We start from the raw sequence: 20055 nt of genomic DNA, 5'->3' as shown, positions 1-20055 counted from the left end.
GGGAGGAAGAGAGAGAAGGGGGAGGAAGAGAGAGATGGGGGGAGGAAGAGAGAGCTGGGGGAGGATGAGAGAGAGGGGGGGAGGAAGAGAGAGAAGGGGGGAGGAAGAGAGAGAAGGGGAGGAAGAGAGAGCTGGGGGAGGAAGAGAGAGCTTGGAGAGGAAGAGAGAGAAGGGGGAGGAAGAGAGAGATGGGGAGGAAGAGAGAGATGGGGGGAGGAAGAGAGAGCTGGGGGAGGACGAGAGAGAGGGGGGAGGAAGAGAGAGAAGGGGGGAGGAAGAGAGAGAAGGGGGGAGGAAGAGAGAGAAGGGGGGAGGAAGAGAGAGCTGGGGGAGGAAGAGAGAGAAGGGGGAGGAAGAGAGTGAAGGGGGGAGGAAGAGAGAGAAGGGGGGAGGAAGAGAGAGAAGGGGGAGGAACAGAGAGCTTGGAGAGGAAGAGAGAGAAGGGGGAGGAAGAGAGAGATGGGGAGGAAGAGAGAGATGGGGGGAGGAAGAGAGAGCGGGGGGAGGAAGAGAGAGAAGGGGGAGGAAGAGAGAGCTGGGGGAGGAAGAGAGAGAAGGGGGGAGGAAGAGAGAGAAGGGGGAGGAAGAGAGAGCTGTGGGGAGGAAGAGAGAGATGGGGAGGAAGAGAGAGAAGGGGGAGGAACGGAGAGATGGGAGAGGAAGAGAGTGAAGGGGGGAGGAAGAGAGTGAAGGGGGGAGGAAGAGAGAGAAGGGGGGAGGAAGAGAGAGAAGGGGGAGGAAGAGAGAGCTTGGAGAGGATGAGAGAGAAGGGGGAGAAAGAGAGAAATGGGGAGGAAGAGAGAGCTGGAGGAGGAAGAGAGAGAAGGGGGAGGAAGAGAGAGAAGGGGGAGGAAGAGAGAGCTGGGGGAGGATGAGAGAGAGGGGGGAGGAAGAGAGAGAAGGGGGGAGGAAGAGAGAGAAGGGGGAGGAAGAGAGAGCTGGGGGAGGAAGAGAGAGCTTGGAGAGGATGAGAGAGAAGGGGGAGAAAGAGAGAGATGGAGAGGAAGAGAGAGATGGGGAGGAAGAGAGAGCTGGGGGAGGAAGAGAGAGAAGGGGGAGGAAGAGAGAGAAGGGGGAGGAAGAGAGAGATGGGGGGAGGAAGAGAGAGCTGGGGGAGGACGATAGAGAGGGGGTTGGAAGAGAGAGCAGGGGGGAGGAAGATAGAGAAGGGGGAGGAAGAGAGAGCTGGGGGAGGAAGAGAGAGAAGGGGGGAGGAAGAGAGAGAAGGGGGGAGGAAGAGAGAGAAGGGGGAGGAAGAGAGAGCTGAGGGAGGAAGAGAGATGGGGAGGAAGAGAGAGAAGGGGGGAGGAAGAGAGAGAAGGGGGAGGAAGAGAGAGCTGGGGGAGGAAGAGAGAGAAGGGGTGGAAGAGAGTGAAGGGGGGAGGAAGAGAGAGAAGAGGGAGGAAGAGAGAGATGGGGAGAAAGAGAGAGATGGGGAGGAAGAGAGAGCTGGGGGAGGAAGAGAGAAGGCGGAGGAAGAGAGAGCTGGGGGAGGAAGAGAGAGAAGGGGGAGAAAGAGAGAGATGGGAGAGGAAGAGAGAGAAGGGGGAGCAAGAGAGAGAAGGGGGAGCAAGAGAGAGAAGGGGGAGGAAGAGAGAGAAGGGGGAGGAAGGGAGAGCTGGGGGAGGAAGAGAGAGAAGGGGGGAGGAAGAGAGAGCTTGGAGAGGAAGAGAGAGAAGGGGGGAGGAAGAGAGAGCTTGGAGAGGAAGAGAGAGAAGGGGGAGGAAGAGAGAGAAGGGGGAGGAAGAGAGAGAAAGGGGGGGAAGAGAGAGAAGGGGTAGGAAGAGAGAGCTGGGGGAGGAAGAGAGAGATGGGGAGGAAGAGAGAGAAGGGAGGAGGAAGAGAGAGAAGGGGGTGGAAGAGAGTGAAGGGGGAGGAAGCGAGAGCTGGGGGAGGAAGAGAGAGAAGGGGGGAGGAAGAGAGAGAAGGGGGAGGAAGAGAGAGATGGGGGGCGGAAGAGAGAGATGGGGGAGGAAGAGAGAGATGGGGGAGGAAGAGAGAGAAGGGGGAGGTAGAGAGAGAAGGGGGAGATAGAGAGAGAAGGGGGAGGAAGAGAGAGCTGGGGGAGGTAGAGAGAGATGGGGAGGAAGAGAGAGAAGGGGGAGGAAGAGAGAGAAGGGGGAGGAAGAGAGAGCTGAGGGAGGAAGAGAGATGGGGGAGGAAGAGAGAGAAGGGGGAGGAAGAGAGAGCTGGGGGAGGAAGAGAGAGCTGGGGGAGGAAGAGAGAGAAGGGGGTGGAAGAGAGAGAAGGGGAGGAAGAGAGAGATGGGGGGAGGAAGAGAGAGAAGGGGGTGGAAGAGAGAGAAGGGGGAGGAAGAGAGAGAAGGGGGAGGAAGAGAGAGATGGGGGATGAAGAGAGAGATGGGGAGGAAGAGAGAGAAGGGGGCAGGAAGAGAGAGAAGGGGGAGGAAGAGAGAGATGGGGGAGGAAGAGAGAGATGGGGGAGAAAGAGAGAGAAGGGGGAGGAAGAGAGAGCTGGGGGAGGTAGAGAGAGATGGGGAGGAAGAGAGAGAAGGGGGAGGAAGAGAGAGAAGGGGGAGGAAGAGAGAGCTGAGGGAGGAAGAGAGATGGGGGAGGAAGAGAGAGAAGGGGGAGGAAGAGAGAGCTGGGGGAGGAAGAGAGAGCTGGGGGAGGAAGAGAGAGAAGGGGGTGGAAGAGAGAGAAGGGGAGGAAGAGAGAGATGGGGGGAGGAAGAGAGAGAAGGGGGTGGAAGAGAGAGAAGGGGGAGGAAGAGAGAGAAGGGGGAGGAAGAGAGAGAAGGGGGAGGAAGAGAGAGAAGGGGGAGGAAGAGAGAGATGGGGGATGAAGAGAGAGATGGGGAGGAAGAGAGAGAAGGGGGCAGGAAGAGAGAGAAGGGGGAGGAAGAGAGAGAAGGGGGAGGAAGAGAGAGATGGGGGAGGAAGAGAGAGATGGGGGAGAAAGAGAGAGATGGGGAGGAAGAGAGAGAAGGGGGAGGAAGAGAGAGATGGGGGAGGAAGAGAGAGATGGGGGGAGGAAGAGAGAGAAGGGGGAGGAAGAGAGAGAAGGGGGAGGAAGAGTGAGATGGGGGAGAAAGAGAGAGATCGGGAGGAAGAGAGAGCTGGGAGAGGAAGAGAGAGAAGGGGGAGCAAGAGAGAGAAGGGGGAGGAAGAGAGAGCTTGGAGAGGAAGAGAGCTTGGAGAGGAAGAGAGATGGGGGAGGAAGAGAGAGCTGGGGGAGGAAGAGAGAGAAGGGGGGAGGAAGGGAGAGCTGGGGGAGGAAGAGAGAGAAGGGGGGAGGAAGAGAGAGCTTGGAGAGGAAGAGAGAGAAGGGGGAGGAAGAGAGAGAGGGGGAAGAGAGAGAGGGGGAGGAAGAGAGAGAAGGGGGAGGAAGAGAGAGAGGGGGAAGAGAGAGAGGGGGAGAAGAGGACAAAATAACACGGAGCGAGAGAGAACGCGATCGGGCCACACGGAACAGGTGGGCTTTCGGGCTGTGGGAGTGGATTTTAGTGAAGATTCACGTACGTGTTGCCGAGATCTGGGTCTTCTTTTCTGCCGAAAAAAATAACAGGTCACCATAGAAACGGAGGCATCTCTCGGGGCCCCTCCCACAGGAGAGCGGCCAGTTAAACAGTAACGTAAGACGGACACAGGGCACCAACAGTTCCCAACGACACTCGGAGCGAGAGCTCGACTCTGCCCTCGCGATCCCGACCCGTCCGATTCAACGGTTTCAGCCGCCTGAACCTTACCCGTGTCCGCCGCACAGTGAAAGGAGGAACTGAAAATTCCCACCCCCCGAGCTTTATCTCGGGGGCAAAATGATCTGGAACTACTGTTTGGTGCCTTTAAAAGCTGCTCTCTCTCTAGACAAGAGGTTACCATGCAGCTTAAACTCCTGAGTGTGAGAATCACCACCTTAAACACCCACTCCCTTCACCACCGGCGCAGTGGCTGCAGGGTGGACCATCTACAGGATACACTGCAGCAACTCGCCAAGGCTTCTTCGACAGCACCTCCCAAACCCGCGACCTCGACCACCTAGAAGGACAAGGGCAGCCGGCACAGGGGAACAACACCACCTCCCTTCTCTCCGTCATAAAATTCTCTTTAATCAAACTCTCTGTCACCTCTCCTTGTCTCTCAAAGCCTGGGATACAAAGGGGAGGAAGTTATGTTACAGTTTTACAGAGCTCTGGTCAGACCCCCATCTGGAGAGACTGCGTTCAGTTCTGGGCACCGCACCTCAGGAAGGATATATTGGCCTTGGAGGGGGTGCAGCGCAGATTCACCGGAATGATACCGGGGCTAAAAGGGTTAAATTACGAGGACAGGTTGCACAGACTGGGCTTGTATTCCCTCGAGTGTCGGAGATTAAGGGGTGATCTAATCGAGGGGTTTAAGATGATTAAAGGATTCGATAGGGTAGATAGAGAGAAACTATTTCCTCTGGTGGGGGGAGTCACGAACAAGGGGGCAGAACCTTAAAATTAGAGCCAGGCCGTTCAGGGGTGATGTCGGGAAGCACTTCTTCACACAAAGGGGAGTGGAAATCTGGAACACTCTCCCCCCAAAAAGCTGTTGAGGCCGGGGGTCAATTGGAAATTTCAAAACTGAGATTGATCGATTTTTGTTGGGTATCGAGGGATTCAGGGTTACAGAACCAAGACGGGTAGATGGGGTTAAGAAGCAGATCAGCCATGATCTAATTGAATGGGGAAAAGGTTCGAGGGGCTGAATGGGCCTCCTCCTGTTCCTATGGTAACAGATTCGAGGGGCTGAATGGGCCTCCTCCTGTTCCTATGGTAACAGTTTCGAGGGGCTGAATGGGCCTCCTCCTGTTCCTATGGTAACAGTTTCGAGGGGCTGAATGGACCTACTTCTGTTCCTGTGGTGACAGGAGTCCGGGGGTCCGGGGGAGGAGAGCAGGGGAGGGTCCCGTCTGCAATCAGGGCACAGGTTTTGTTTGTGGACTTTCAGTCAGCGTTGCCGTGGCGCCTGTGATCGAAGGCCTGGCGACAACATGGCTGGCCAAGAATTGCTTGACCATTCCTGGCAGGGGCAGCTCCCGGTCAGTTCATTCCAGCGGTGATAAGACACGACCCTTCCCCACACATGCCTGACCTCCAGGTTGATGACGCGCGTGTGTCCCGCAGATTACCTGCCAGAATGTTTTGTCCTTGTGTGCTTTTGAAATCAAGGAACCTGGTCTCTTCCCCGGCATGGGTTAATCATTTCCCCCCCGTCCACAAACAACAATCCCCGCCAAGCTTTTCCCAGATATCGGATCAGCCAGAGGGGCCCCTTTGTGTTCCCTTCAGGAGAATCTTTAATTCTTTCCCTACTCGTACAAGACCAGTTAGTTCACTCCTACGGCAGATACAAGAGTTGGTCCTCATCAGTGGGTAGCTCTCTCGCTTGCCTCTGAGTCAGAAGATCGTGGGTTCGAGCCCCCACTCCAGAGACTTGAGCCCCATAATCCAGGCCGACATTCCCCAGTGTCAGTACTGAGGGAGCGCTGAACTATCGGAGGGCCAGTACTGAGGGAGCGCCGCACTGTCGGAGGGTCAGTACTGAGGGAGTGCCGCACTGTCGGAGGGTCAGTACTGAGGGAGCGCTGCACTGTCGGAGGGTCAGTGCTGAGGGAGCGCTGCATTGTCGGAGGTGCTGTCTTTCAGATGAGACGTTAAACCGAGGCCCCGTCTGCCCTCTCAGGTGGGATATAAGAAATCCCACGCCACCATTTCGAAGAAGAGCAGGGGGAGTTCTCATCTGGGACCAATATTTATCCCTCAAACAACATCACTAAAAAAACAGATTTATAGGGCTCGATTTTTGGACATCTGAGACGGCGGGTTCGTGGCGGGGTGGGGGGCTCCGAAAATCGGGGATTCTCGGGGCGAGTCCGGAGCCCGGCTCCAACCCGCCCACTTCCGGGTTCCCCAGTGACGCGCTGACATGCGCGCGCAGCCCCCGCATGCGGGACTACCGCCGGCTTTAATTAAGGTAATTATTTTGATAGTTCAGTTCATTAGCAGATCTGATTGACATGATATTTTAGGAGGGGTGGGATTTTCATCTCAACTGAGACTGTTTCCTGTACTGGGGGAAACACTCCAAGTTGAAATGGACGTGTTGCAGCCATCAGCCTGTGGCAGCTGCAAAGGTCCATTTGACAGGTGGGGGACGGAGACCCTCACTCATTGCAGGAGGCCACTCTGTCACTTTGGACAAAGTTTGGCCTCCACCACCCTCCTCCTGACAATCAAATTCACCAACTTGCACACTTACCCCGGTGTCCAGACACATGTACCTACCTTGCAGACCCCCTCAAACGTACATCTTCCGGATGGGGGCCGCCGTAGCTGCAGTCATGACCTCCTCGGAGGACGAACAGCTTCACCAGCCTCACCGGCCATGCCGTCCACCTCTGACATGTGGAGCTCCACCACGCAGTGCTGTGACACATCCACCTTCACAGCAGGAGGGAGGGCAACCGCAGGGAGAGATTCGTCGCAGAATGTACTACCCTCGCCACAGGGTCGAGAGACCGAGGCTTAGCTTCCTGGACCTCTCTGAGCAGCAGTGCACACGGAGGCTCAGAGTCACTCGACATATAGTCGTGGACATCTGCAGCCTCCTTCATGCTGAGCTGCTCCCGGCTGGCCTGAGCACCATCTTCTTACCTGTCGCTGTCAAAGTCACCACTGCCCTCAACAACTTCTCCTCCGCATCCTTCCAGGGTGCCACCAGGGACATCGCCGACGCCTCTCAGTCGTCTGCACAAAAGAACCCTGCAAATACACCTACACCCACTCTGCAGTGACACAATGGGTGGCATTAGTTGTGGGTCTTCATTGTGATCCTCAGGAAAGGGCATTATTGCACAAACCAGACAAGATTCGCAAAGACGTGGCAGTAGTGGTGACAATATAATATGTAATGTGAGTTGCTCAGAAATTAAATATAAGTAAAAACCATGACATACCCTCAAACACCCTTGTGTATCCCCTTCATGCTCACGACACGTTTGCCTTACGCTGCCTACTGCACATATGTGATGCATGCCCTGTGGCTGCAGCACAGGTAGTGGCAGTTTGGGTGAGGCTGACCGTGAAAGAGATGCACGAGAGGGTGAGTATGAGATAGAGCAATGAGATTGTATGAGGATTGGGTTGAGTGGTAATGGTGGGATGAGTACTGGCGAGGTGAGTAAGTGCAGGTAAGATGAGGATGAGGTTTGAGTGGGTATGAGGGGTATGTGACAGAGTAGTGTTGGCAGTGCAGAAGGAGATGTGGGGTGGGGGCGGTGATGTGGCAGACGGAGTGTGGGGGAATGAGTAAGTGTACTCACTTTCGCTGACCTACTTAGGTCATTGAAACGCCTCCTGCACTGTATGCAGGTGGGCGATATGTTGGTGGTGCAGGTGACCTCCTCTGCCACCTCGGGCCAGGCCTTCTTGGTGGCAGAGGCAGGCCACTTCCTCCCGCCCGCTGGAGGGGAAGATCTCTGTCCTCACCCCTCCTCCTCACCCCATCCAATGATACCTGGAGTGAGGCATCATTAAACCTGGGAGCAGCCTTCCCCCTGGGCTGCTCCATGCTGTAATTTTGGCTCCTTTCTGCAGCATCAGTCAGTGGAGGACTGCCCCTTTAAATAGGGCTCCTCCAGCTGACAGCCTATGACACGGGTACGCAGTCCGCCCGCTGCGCAGCTTTCCAGCGCGAAACCCGGAAGCAAAGCTAAGTGCCTTCAATTAAGCTGCAATCATGTGCGGAGCACCCCGAATTCACTGGGCGCGTTACCCACGTGCCCAGTCCACCCCCCCGCTGCCAACCCGCCGCCCTCCTAATATCGGGCCCGTATGTCACTGTTGTAATGTGGGAAACGCGGCAGCCAATTAGCGCACAGCAAGATCCCACAAACAGCACTGGGATAAATGACCAGATCATCTGTTTTATAGTGATGTTGGTTGAGGGATAAATATTGGCCCCAGGACACCGGGGAGAACTTCCCCTGCTCTTATATGGCCTTGTTGTGAATGCTTAATTAGACAACCATCGAGAAATGACTCTGAGTTAAGTCCAGAGACGCTGACCGCATCCTGGAGATTGGTGTTTGCACATGAGTCTGCCCGAATAATGAAGTAATGTTTATAGTATTGACGCTCACTTCACAGGCAGTTAAACACGACACCGGCAGCAACGCTCTCGAACAAAGTCATTGCAAGATCGGGGGAGCCACAAAGCAAGCATCGAGGACAATCTTCTCAAGACAGAGTCAGAAATGTCCAACGGCATCCTGTCTAGGGAGTAATCCCTGGGTGTAACACTGTTGCTCCAGTTCCAGACAAGAGGTACAGTGAAAGGCGGCCGAGCGTTAGATCGGAGAAAGCAAATGAAAGTTTCCTGCCAAAGGCTGGATTGTTCCCCTTGGAGCGGAGAAGAAGGTTAAGGGGCGATTTACCAGAATGGGACCAGGGATGATGGTCTTCAGTGATCTGGAGAAGCTGGGGTTGCTCTCCTTAGAGCAGAGAAGGTTAAGGGGAGATTCAATCGAGGTGTTCAAAATCATGAAGGGCTTTGTTAGAGTAAATAAGGAGAAACTGTTTGCAGTGGCAAAAGAACCAGAGGGGGAGATGAGAATTTTTATTTTGACGCAGCGAGTTGTTCTGATCTGGAATGCGCTGCCTGAAAGGGCGGTGGAAGCAGATTCAATAATAACTTTCAAAAGGGGAATTGGATAAATAATTGGAAAGGAAAAATTTGTAGGGCTCTGGGGAAAGCGTAGGGGGGAGTGGGACTAATTGGATAGCTCTTTCAAAGAGCCAGCACAGGCACGATGGGCCGAATGGCCTCCTACTGTGCTGTATGATTCTAAATCTCCATTCGATGGCTGGAGACTGGCAGCTAAGGAAAGAACGAGTTGAATTTGTAGACGTGGGTAGAATTTAGAAAGTCATGCTTCGGTGCAAAGCTTCAAACGGTGAGCGTCGTATTGGGAGCTCGGGTACAAAGTTCGACAGCGTTTGTGGGATTGGTGTCCATTAGTTTTGATGTGATTGGAATGTTCTGTATGTCCCATCGACTTGTGTCCTACTATCAGGAGAGATCGAGCAGGCTGGCTCACTTTTCTCTGGAAAGGAGAAGACGAGAGGAAACCCGCTTGAGGTCTTTAAAATTACGATGGGGTTCGATAGGGTGGGATGTGGAGAAACCATTTCCACTTGTTGGGTGACCAATGAATAGACCAATTAATGATTGGGTAATTAGAGTTTAAATGGGGTGGAGGAGCAGAGGGATCTGGGGGTACAGATACACAAATCACTAAAAGTAGTGACACAGGTTAATAAAACTATAAAAAAAAGCAAAACAAGTTCATTTCTCGAGGGATAGAATTGAAAAGCAGGGAAGTTATGTTAAACTTGTATAGAACCTTGGTTAGACCACACTTGGAGCACTGTGCACAGTTCTGGTCTCCATATTATAAAAGGGATACAGAGACACTGGAGAAGGTGCAAAAAAGATTTACGAGGATGATGCCAGAACTGAGAGGTTATAACTATCAGGAAAGGCTGAACAGGCTGAGATGACTGAGGGGTGACCTGATAGAGATCTTTACGATTATGAAAGGTTTCGATAGGGTAGGCGTAGAGAAGATGTTTCCACTTGTGGGGGAGACCAGAACTAGGGGGCCATAAATATAAGATAGTCACTAATAAATCCAATCGGGAATTCAGGAGAAACTTCTTTACCCAGAGAGTGGTGAGAATGTGGAACTCGCTCCCACAAGGAGTAGTTGAGGCGAATAGCGTAGATGGATTTAAGGGGAAGCTGGATAAACACATGAGGGAGAAAGGAATAGAAGGATATGGTGATAGGGTGAGATGAAGTAGGGAGGGAGGAGACTCGTGTGGAGCATAAACACCGGCATAGACCAGTTGGGCCGAATGGCCTGTTTCTGTGCTGTAAATTCTATGTAATCTCACCTCCATCACTTGATGCTCCAAATAATTCTATTTGTGAATAAACCTCTTTCGTAGTTCAGCCTATTATAAGCACCAGGGAAATGTGGGTGTCTGGGTGTGTAAGTGCATGAAATTACCACAGTGACTGCAGCGGTTCAAGAAGGCGGCTCACCACCACCTTCTCAAGGGCGACTCGGGATGGGCAATAAATGCCGGCCTTGCCAGCGACGCCCACATCCCATGAACGAATTTTTAAAAATGAACCCTTTAACAGCCTGTAGCAGAGCGCTGTTTAACGCAGTTCTGCACAACTCCTCTCTGTCCTGCTATAACCTGCTTATTTTAAACATTTTAAGAACTGCGTCAAAATTGTTACGACCAATAAAAAATGGTTAATTTCATCTCCACAAGGCGAGAATTGGCTCCTCTTCCATCCACATCCTGTCACGATAGGCAGATATCAGGGCTAAAAGGGTTAAATTACGAGGACAGGTCGCACAGACTGGGCTTGTATTCCCTCGAGTGTAGAAGATTAAGGGGTGATCTAATCGAGGGGTTTAAGATGATTAAAGGATTCGATAGGGTCGATAGAGAGAAACTATTTCCTCTGGTGCAGGGAGTCCAGAACAAGGGGGCAGAACCTTAAAATTAGAGCCAGGCCGTTCAGGGGTGATGTCGGGAAGCACTTCTTCACACAAAGGGGAGTGGGAATCTGGAACTCTCTCCCCCAAAAAGCTGTTGAGGCTGGGGGTCAATTGGAAATTTCAAAACTGAGATTGATCGATATTTGTTGGGTGAGGGGATTAAGAGTTACGGAACCAAGGCGGGTAAATGGAGTTAAGATACAGATCAGCCAGGATCTAATTGAATGGCAGAAGACGCTTGAGGAGGTGAATGGCCTCCTCCTGTTCCTATGTAACAGGCTCGAGGGGCTGAATGGCCTCCTCCTGTTCCTATGTAACAGGCTCGAGGGGCTGAATGGCCTCCTCCTGTTCCTATGTAACAGGCTCGAGGGGTTGAATGGCCTCCTGTTCCTCGGCTCATAAAACTCGTTATTTTGAACAGTTACGTCAAGTCCAAAGAGAACAGTATTGTCCTTTCTCTCTTTCTTGCTTAATGAACAGCCTGAAAGCTTTGCTAAATGCTCAATTAAGATTAGTGGATTGTGCCGAACTGAGACTTCGTGCAGTATTCCAAGCAACTGTGATTGTTATTGCAGTTACTTCCGTCGATATTAATCTTTGCTTTGTGTCGTCACTCTGTTCTGAAATGTCACGTGTACAATTGATGGACATTGATTCGATTCACTCTCGAGCTATAGTTGTAGATACAACTACTTGCATTTATATAGCGCCTTGAACGTAGTAAAACGTCCCAAGGCGCTTCACAGGAGTGATTATCAGACACAATTTGACACCGAGCCACATGAGATATTGGGACAGGTGACCAAAAGCTTGGTCAAAGAGGTAGGTTTTAAGGAGCGTCTTAAAGAAGGAGAGAGAGGCGGAGAGGTTTAGGGAGGGAATTCCAGAGCTCGGGGCCTTTTTTTTTATTCGTTCATGGGATGTGGGCATCGCTGGCAAGGCCAGCATTTATCACCCATCCCCAGTTGCCCTAGGCAGCCGTGTCAGCCCTGGCTCAGTGATTCTCTCCCTCTCTCTCTCTCTCTCTTGTCTCTGAGTCAGAAGGTCATGGGTTCGAGCCCCCACTCCAGGGAATCGAGCCCTGTAATCTAGGCTAACACTCCCAGTGCCAGTACTGAGGGAGCGCCGCACTGTCGGAGGGTCAGTACATGGTGAGCGCCGCACTGTCGGAGGGTCAGTACTGAGGGAGTGCTGCACTGTCGGAGGGTCAGTACTGAGGGAGCGCCGCACTGTCGGAGGGTCAGTACTGAGTGAGCGCCGCACTGTCGGAGGGTCAGGACTGAGGGAGTGCCGCACTGTCGGAGGGTCACTACTGAGGGAGCGCCGCACTGTCGGAGGGTCAGTACTGAGGCAGCGCCGCACTGTTGGAGGGTCAGTACTGAGGGAGCACCGCACTGTCGGAGGGTCAATACTGAGGGAGTGCCACACTGTCGGAGGGTCAGTACTGAGGGAGCGCTGCACTGTCGGAGGTGCCGTCTTTCGGATGAGACGTTAAACCGAGGCCCCCATCTGACCTCCCAGGTGGACATAAAAGATCCCACGGCTACTATTTTGAAGAAGAGCAGAGGGAGTTCTCCCCGGTGTCCTGGGGCCAATATTTATCCCTCAACTAATATCACTGCGCAGATTATCTGGTTATTTATCACAATGCTGTTTGTGGGAGCTTGCTGTGTGCAAATTGGCTGCCACGATTGCCAGATTACAATAGTGACTACACTTCAAAAGTGCTCCATTGGTTGTAAAGAGCTTTGGGACGTCCTGAGGTCGTGAAAGGCGCGATAGAAATGGGAGCTCTTTCTTTCATCTTTCTTAGGCAGCTGAAGGCACGGCCGCCAATGGCGGGGCGAAGGAAATCGGGGAAGCGCGAGAGGCCAGAATTGGAGGAGCGCAGAGATCTCGGAGGGTTGTAGGGCTGGAGGGGGTTACAGAGATAGGGAGGAGGGGGCGAGGAGGCCATGGAGGGATTGAAAACAAGGTTGAGAATTTTAAAATTGAGGCATTGCCGGACCGGGAGCCGATGTAGGTCAGCGAGCACAGTGGGTGATGGGTGAAAGGGACTTGGTGCGAGTTAGGATACGGGGGGAGCAGAGTTTCGGAGGAGCTGAAGTTCATGGACGGTGGAAGATGGGAGAGGGTTGGAATATTTAAACGTGCGGTGTTGGCTCCCGCTGACTAACTCTTCGCTGTTGGTTGCAGTTAACATGACTCAACATGGGAAACCCGAAGTTTTACCTTGACGTCTTATCGCTGACAGTCTACTGTGTCACCTTCATCCTGGAAGCACCCTCCAATGTCATGGCCCTCTACGTGTTCTTCAAGGAGCTGAGACGCAAACCCACGCCCAACGTCATCTACATGATCAATCTGAGCATCTCCGACTCCCTCTTCATTGCGTTTCTACCCGTTAAGGTGCTTGAGGCAGCGTGGGATGCCTGGGTGCTGCCCGAGATGTTCTGCCCAATCTTCAATGTCTTCCACTTCAGCACGATCTACGCCAGCGTCTTATTTCTCACGGCGCTGAGCGTCGGGAGGTACCGGAGCGTGGCCTTTCCCATCAAGTACAAGATGTACAAGAGGCCCAGGTATTCCTGCATGATCTGCCTTGGGGTCTGGCTCATCGTCGCAGGACATATCTCCTTCATCTTCCTCGTGGAGGCGTCCGGGCTGCACCACCTCGTGTCCTCGGGCGAGGGCAACGCCTCGATCTGCTACAGCAACTTCACCCGCCCCCCCACCAGAGGAAATAGTTTCTCTCCATCTACCCTATCGAATCCTTTAATCATCTTAAACACCTCGATTAGATCACCCCTTAATCTTCTATACCCTTAATACCCTTGCCCAACAAAAATCTATCAATCACAGTTTTGAAATTTCCAATTGATCCCCAGCCTCAACAGCTTTTTGGGGGAGAGAGTTCCAGATTTCCACTCCCCTTTGTGTGAGGAAGTGCTTCCCGACATCACCCCTGAACGGCCTGGCTCTAATTTTAAGGTCATGCCCCCATGTTCTGGACTCCCCCCACCAGAGGAAATAGTTTCTCTCTATCTACCCTATTGAATCCTTTAATCATCCTAAACACCTCGATTAGATCACCCCTTAATCTTCTACACTCGAGGGAATACAAGCCTAGTCTATGCAACCTGTCCTCGTAATTTAACCCTTTTAACCCCAGGTAGCATTCTGGTGAAACAGGATATGGATGCATTGGAGAGGATTTGGTGAATCCTGAATGATCCCAGGCCTCAGGGAACCAAGTTATGATTGAAGACTCAAGCCATTACACTTATTCTCAGCAGAGAAAAGAAGACTGAGGGGACAACATGATCCGGATCTTCAATTATTGAAAGGCGTTGATGAGGTTGAAGAAAGCAAGCTATTTTAGTTGGACAGGTCTAGAGAGGGAACGAGTTGAGAATTCATGAACTTCGAGTGGGGTTATAGATTGAAAGGTTTATTTCCCCTATAGGGTATTGGCTACATGGAAGGACCTACACTTTGAGAAGAAGGATTGAGGGTTCGAGAGATATTAATCTGGATCGACATTGAATGGCCCATAGGATCGGGGTGGAGCAGATTTGCTGGCCTGTGCTCTTTATAAATGATTTCTGCATTTCCCTGTTTTATTGTTCATTCTGGGGATGTGGCGAGGCCGGCATTTATTGCCCATCCCGAGTTGCCCTGAGAAGGTGGAGGTGGGCCGCCTTCTTGAACCGCTGGAAGTGGGGTTTGATACAACCGAGTGTCTCACTAGGACCCACTTCAGAGGGCAGTTAAGAGTCAACCAGATCAGTGGAGGGACTGGAGTCACGTATAGGCCAGACCGGGTAAGGACGGCAAGTTTCCTTCCCGAAAGGGACATTAGTGAACCAGTGGGGTTTTTACAACATTCCAACAGCTTTTACTCAGACCAAACTTTTTTAATGTTAAACTGAATTCAAATTCTCAAACTGCCATGGTGGGATTTAAATTCACGTTCTACTGGATTATAAGTCTGGATTACTAGCCCAGAAATATAACCACTACAGTACCGTTCCCTCCTTCTGTGCTCCTCTCTCTGTACTGACCCTGTCCAGATGATGCAGTATAAAGAATAGGGGATAATTCAATGGGTTGGCTAGTCATCAAGGGGCTTTTTCCCCACTTGAAATACGTTCCTATCCCAACTAGTTGCACCAATAATAATAACTTGCATTTATATAGCGCCTTTCACGTAGTAAAACGTCTCAAGGGGCTTCATAGGAGCATAAATCAGACAGAAATATACACCGAGCTACATGAGATATTAGGACAGGTGACCAAAAGCTTGGTCAAAGAGGTAGAAACATCGAAAATAGGAGCTGGAGTAGGCCATTCGGCCCTTCGAGCCTGCTCCGCCGTTCAATATGATCATGGCTGATCCTCTATCTCAATACCATGTTCCTGCTGTCTCCCCAAACCTTTTGTGCCTAGAAATCTATCTAGCTCCTTCTTAAATATATTCAGTGACTTAGCCTCCACAGGTTCACCACCCTCTGAGTGAAGAAATTTCTCCTCATCTCAGTCCTAAATGTCCTACCCCGTATCCTGAGAATGTGACCCCCTTCGTTCTGGACCCCCCAGCCAGGGGACACATCCTCCCTGCATCCAGTCTGTCTAGCCCTGGCAGAATTTTATGTGTTTCAATGAGATCTCCTCTCATTCTTCTGAGCTCGAGTGAATACAGGCCGAGTCGCCCAATCTCTCTTCATACAACAGTCCTGCCATCCCAGGAATCAGTCTGGTAAAACTTTGCTGCACTCCCTCTATGGCAAGTATATCCTTTCTCAGCTAAGGAGACCAAAACTGCACACAGTACTCCAGGTGTGGTCTCACCAAGGCCCTGTGTAACTGCAGTAAGACATCCTTGCTCCTGAACTCAAATCCTCTTGCAATGAAGGCCAACATACCATTTGCCTTCCTAACTGCTTGCTGCACCTGCATATTTGCTTTCAGTGACTGGTGTACAAGGACACCCAGATCCCTTTGTACATCAACATTCCCCAATCTATCACCATTTAAATAATACTCTGCCTTTCTGTTTTTCCTTCCGAAGTGGATAACTTCACATTTATCTGCATTATACTGCATCTGCCATGTATTTGCCCACTCACTCAACTTGTCTAAATCTCCTTGAAGGCTCTTTGCATCCTCCTCACAACTCACAATCCCACCTAGTTTTGTGTCATCAGCAAACTTGGAAATATTGCATTTGGTTCCCTCATCCAAATCATTGATATATATTGTGACTAGCTGGGGCCTAAGCACTGATCCCTGCGGTACCCCACTAGTCTCTGCCTGCCACCCCGAAAACGACCCATTTATTCCTACTCTCTGTTTTCTGTCTGTTAACCAATTTTCAATCCATGCCAGTATATTACCAGCAATCCCATGTGCTTTAATTTTGCACAATAACCTCTTATGTGGGATTTTATCAAAGACCTTCTGAAAATCCAAACAAACCACACCCACTGGTTCTCCCTTATCTATCCTACCAGTTACAGCCTCAAAAAACTCCAGTAGGTTTGTCAAACATGATTTCCCTTTCATAAATTCATGTTGACTTTGTCTAATCCCGTTGATATTTTCTAAGTGTCCTGTTATCACATCCTTTATAATAGACTCTAGCACTTTCCCTACTACTGTTGTTAGGCTAACCGGCCTGTAGTTCACTGTTTTCTCTCTCCCTCCTTTTTTAAATAGTGGGGTTACATTTGCCACCCTCCAATCTGCAGGAACTGTTCCATAATCTAGAATTTTGGAAGATGACAACTAATGCATCCACTATTTCCATGGCTACCTCTTTTAGTACTCTGGGATGCAGATTATCAGGCCCTGGGGATTTATTGGCTTTCAATCCCATTAATTTCTCCAGCACTATTTTTTTACGAATACTAATTTCCTTTAATTCCTCCGTCTCACTAGTCCCTGGTTCCCTAGCATTTCTGGGAAGTTATTTGTGTCCTCTTCCGTGAAGACAGAACCAAAGTATTTGTTTAATTGCTCTGCCATTTCCCTGTTCCCCATTATAAATTCTCCCATTTCTGACTGTAAGGGACCTACATTTGTCTTCACTAATCTTTATCTTTTTACATACTTGTAGAAGCTTTTACAGTCCACTTTTACGTTACTGCAAGTTTACTCTCATACTCTATTTTCCCCTCTTAATCAATCTCTTGGTCCATTTTTGCTAAATTCTAAACTGCTTCCAATCCTCAGGCTTGCTACTTTTTCTGGCAACTTTATATGACTCCTCTTTGGATCTAATACTATCCTTAATTTCTTTTGTTAGCCATGGTTGGGCCACATTTCCTTTTGTGTTTTTGTACCAGAAAGGAATGTATAATTGTTGCAATTCATGCATTCGTTCCTTAAATGCTCTCCATTGCCTATCCACCGTCATGCCTTTTAATGAAGCTTCCCAATCTATCATAGCCAACTCACTCCTCATACCTTCATAGTTTCCTGTGTTTAGATTTAGGACCCTAGTTTCAGATTGGACTACTTCACTTTCCATCTTAATGAAGAATTCTATCATGTTATGGTCACTCTTCCCTAAAGGACCCCACACAACAAGATTATTTATTAACCCCTTCTCATTCCACATTACCCGATCTAGGATAGCCTGTTCCCTGTTTGGCTCCTCAACATACTGGTCTAAAAAACCATCTCGTACACACTCTAGGAATTCATCCTCCACAGTATTATTGCTAATTTGGTTTGGCCAGTCTATATGCAGATCAAAGTCACCCATGATTACTGTAGTACCCTTGTTACATGCATCTCTAATTTCCTGTTTGATGCCGTCCCCTACATTACCACTACTGTTTGGAGGCCTATAGACAACTCCCACCCGTGTTTTCTGCCCCTTGGTGCTTCTTAACTCCATCCAGACTGATTCTACATCTTGATTTTCTGAGCCAATATCCTTTCTCACTATTGCTCTGATTTCATCCTTTACCAACAACGCCACCCCACCTCCTTTTCCTTTTTGCCTGTCCTTCCTAAATATCGAATACCCTTGGATATTCAGCTCCCAGCCTTGGTCACACTGCAGCCATGTCTCCGTAATCGCAATTATATCATATCCGTTTACATCTATTTGCGCTGTTAATTCATCTACCTTATTACGAATGCTTCGTGCATTCAGATACACAGTGCCTTTAGATTTGTCTTTTTAACATTTTTAGACATCTTAATGTTTTTTTGCATGATGGCCCTATTTGTCTTATTACCATTTTATCTTATCAAGACCCTATTTGTTAGTTCACTCATTTGTTTGTACACTCCGTCCCTTTCTGACACAATCTGGTTATCCTTACCCCAATCACTTTCCTGCACTGCTTCCTTGTCTTTTCTCTTTAGCGTTCTAGATTTCTCTCCATCGGGACCCTCACCCCCCGCCCACCAACTTATTTAGTTTAAAGCCCTATCTACCTCTAGGTTTTAAGGAGCATCTTAAAGGAGGAGAGAGAGGCGGAGAGGTTTAGGGAGGGAATTCCAGAGCTCAGGGCCCAGGCAGCTGAAGGCACGGCCGCCAATGGTGGGGCGATGAAAATCGGGGATGCGCAAGAGGCCAGAATTGGAGGAGCGCAGAGATCTCGGAGGCTTGTAGGGCTGGAGGAGGTTACAGAGATAGGGAGGGGGGGTGTCGAGGCCATGGAGGGATTTGAACACTACAGTGCGTCCTCTTCCAATCCCCCCGTCCTTGTACAATCTACAAGTTTTCAAACCAGGGTTGGTGTCACCCAATCACTACCTCCCGATTTATCTCATCTTCTCTCCTACTCAATCTTGACCTTTAATCTAAGCTTCTCAATTGAACAAAAAAAAAGCAGGTTTATTTTCTGCTCCAAAAAGATATTACAAATTCCACTTACTTTCAGCAGAAGATTTGGTGGTATTTTCCAGAAAATGATGATCGAACACGCGGACATTTTACTGCAGTGTTTTCAGGGTGAAATCTTGTGATCTCACTGATACAGAGACCAGAAGGTCCTGAGGCAGACAAGGGGCTGAGGTTTTGGAGATCTGATTGAAAGAACATTTTCCCCAGAGAATCAGGAAGTGATGCAGTGAAGAGCCAAACCTATTCTGGGAGTTCCCGCTCCCCAGCTCAATTGGGACCTGGAGTCAGATGGCACATTCCCAACTCCAGATCGGCGCGATTGATTCCCACATGAAAGAAAGAAAGATCTTGCATTTCTATCGCGCCTTTCACGACCTCAGGACGTCCCAAAGCCCTTTACAGCCAATGAAGGACTTTTTGAAGTGTAGTCACTGTTGTAATGTGGGAAATGTGGCAGCCAATTTGCGCACAGCAAGATCCCACAAAGAACAATGTGAGAAATGATCACATAATCTGTTTTTTGGTGATGTTAGTTGAGGGATAAATATTGGCCCAGATTGTTTTGGGGTATAGTTCCTCTGTGATATTTGTTACTGTGTTGAGGTATGGTTCCTGTGTGTAATATGTGTTACCATGTTGGGGTGTAGTTCCTCTGTGTGATATTTGTTACTTGTTGGGGTATAGTTCCTCTGTGTGATATTTGTTACTGTGTTGGGGTACAGTTCCTCTGTGTGATATTTGTTACTTGTTGGTGTATAGTTCCTCTATGTCATATGTGTTACTGTGTTGGGGTATGGTTCCTCTCTGTGATATTTGTTACTATGTTGTGGTATGGTTCCACTGTGTGATATTTGTTACTTGTTGGCGTATGGTTATTCTGTGTGATATTTGTTACTTGTTGGGGTATGGTTCCTCTGTGTGTTATTTGTTACAATGTTGGGGTATGGTTCCTCTGATATTTGTTCCTGTGTTGGGGTATAGTTCCTCTGTGTGATATTTGTTACTGTGTTGGGGTATGGTTCCTCTGATATTTGTTACTTGTTGGGTTATAGTTCCTCTGTGTGATATTTGTTCCTATGTTGGGGTATAATTCCTTTGTGTGATCCGTGTCACGGTGTTGGGATTTAGTTCTTCTGTGTGATATTTGTTACTGTGTTGGGGCATCGTTCCTCTGTGTGATATTTATTGCGATGTTGTTGTTTGGTTCCTCTGAGTGCTATGTGTTTCTGTGTTGTGGTTTGGTTCCTCTGTGTGATATTTGTTATTTGTTCAGGTATGGTTCCTCTGTGTGATATTTGTTACTTGTTGGGGTTTGGTTCCTCTGTGTAATATTTGTTATTTGTTCGGGTATGGTTCCTTTGTGTGATATTTGTTACTGTGTTGGGGTATGGTTCCTCTCTGTGATATTTGTTACTTGTTGAGGTATTATTCCTCTGTGTGATATTTATTACTATGTTGCGGTTTGGTTCCGCTGTGTTATGTGTTACTATGTTGGGGTATAGTTCCTCTGTGTGATATTTGTTACTTGTTGGGGTATAGTTCCTCTGATATTTGTTACTTGTTGGGTTATAGTTCCTCTGTGTGATATTTGTTATTTGTTGGGGTTTGGTTCCTCTGTGTGAT

The 20055-nt window shown here is 49.7% G+C and overlaps 2 protein-coding genes across 4 annotated transcripts in view; one reads left to right on the top strand and one right to left on the bottom strand.

Moving 5' to 3' along the window:
* Positions 1–18610, bottom strand: part of hamp (hepcidin antimicrobial peptide) — a 34520-nt gene extending 15910 nt beyond the window's left edge. Inside the window, exon 1 of the mRNA XM_067975349.1 lies at positions 18464–18610. Within this exon, the coding sequence (XP_067831450.1) occupies positions 18464–18520 (57 nt within the window). The 5' untranslated portion in view covers positions 18521–18610. The remainder of the gene's footprint in view (positions 1–18463) is intronic.
* Positions 1–20055, top strand: part of LOC137306224 (free fatty acid receptor 3-like) — an 82030-nt gene that overhangs the window by 32574 nt on the left and 29401 nt on the right. For 2 of the 3 annotated variants that reach the window (XM_067975342.1, XM_067975343.1), the window contains exon 3: positions 8137–8313. The gene's annotated coding sequence lies outside the window, so the exon portion shown is untranslated. Of the gene's footprint in view, positions 1–8136; positions 8314–13416; positions 14393–20055 lie in introns of those variants that run through there. The other variant, XM_067975345.1, reaches the window with a different exon arrangement.

This window comes from Heptranchias perlo, chromosome 42 (assembly GCF_035084215.1).
Source record: "Heptranchias perlo isolate sHepPer1 chromosome 42, sHepPer1.hap1, whole genome shotgun sequence".
NCBI classification, from domain to species: Eukaryota; Metazoa; Chordata; class Chondrichthyes; order Hexanchiformes; family Hexanchidae; genus Heptranchias; species Heptranchias perlo.
The sequence above is the reverse complement of the archived record's forward strand: the minus strand, read 5'-3'. Positions and strand labels throughout refer to the sequence as shown.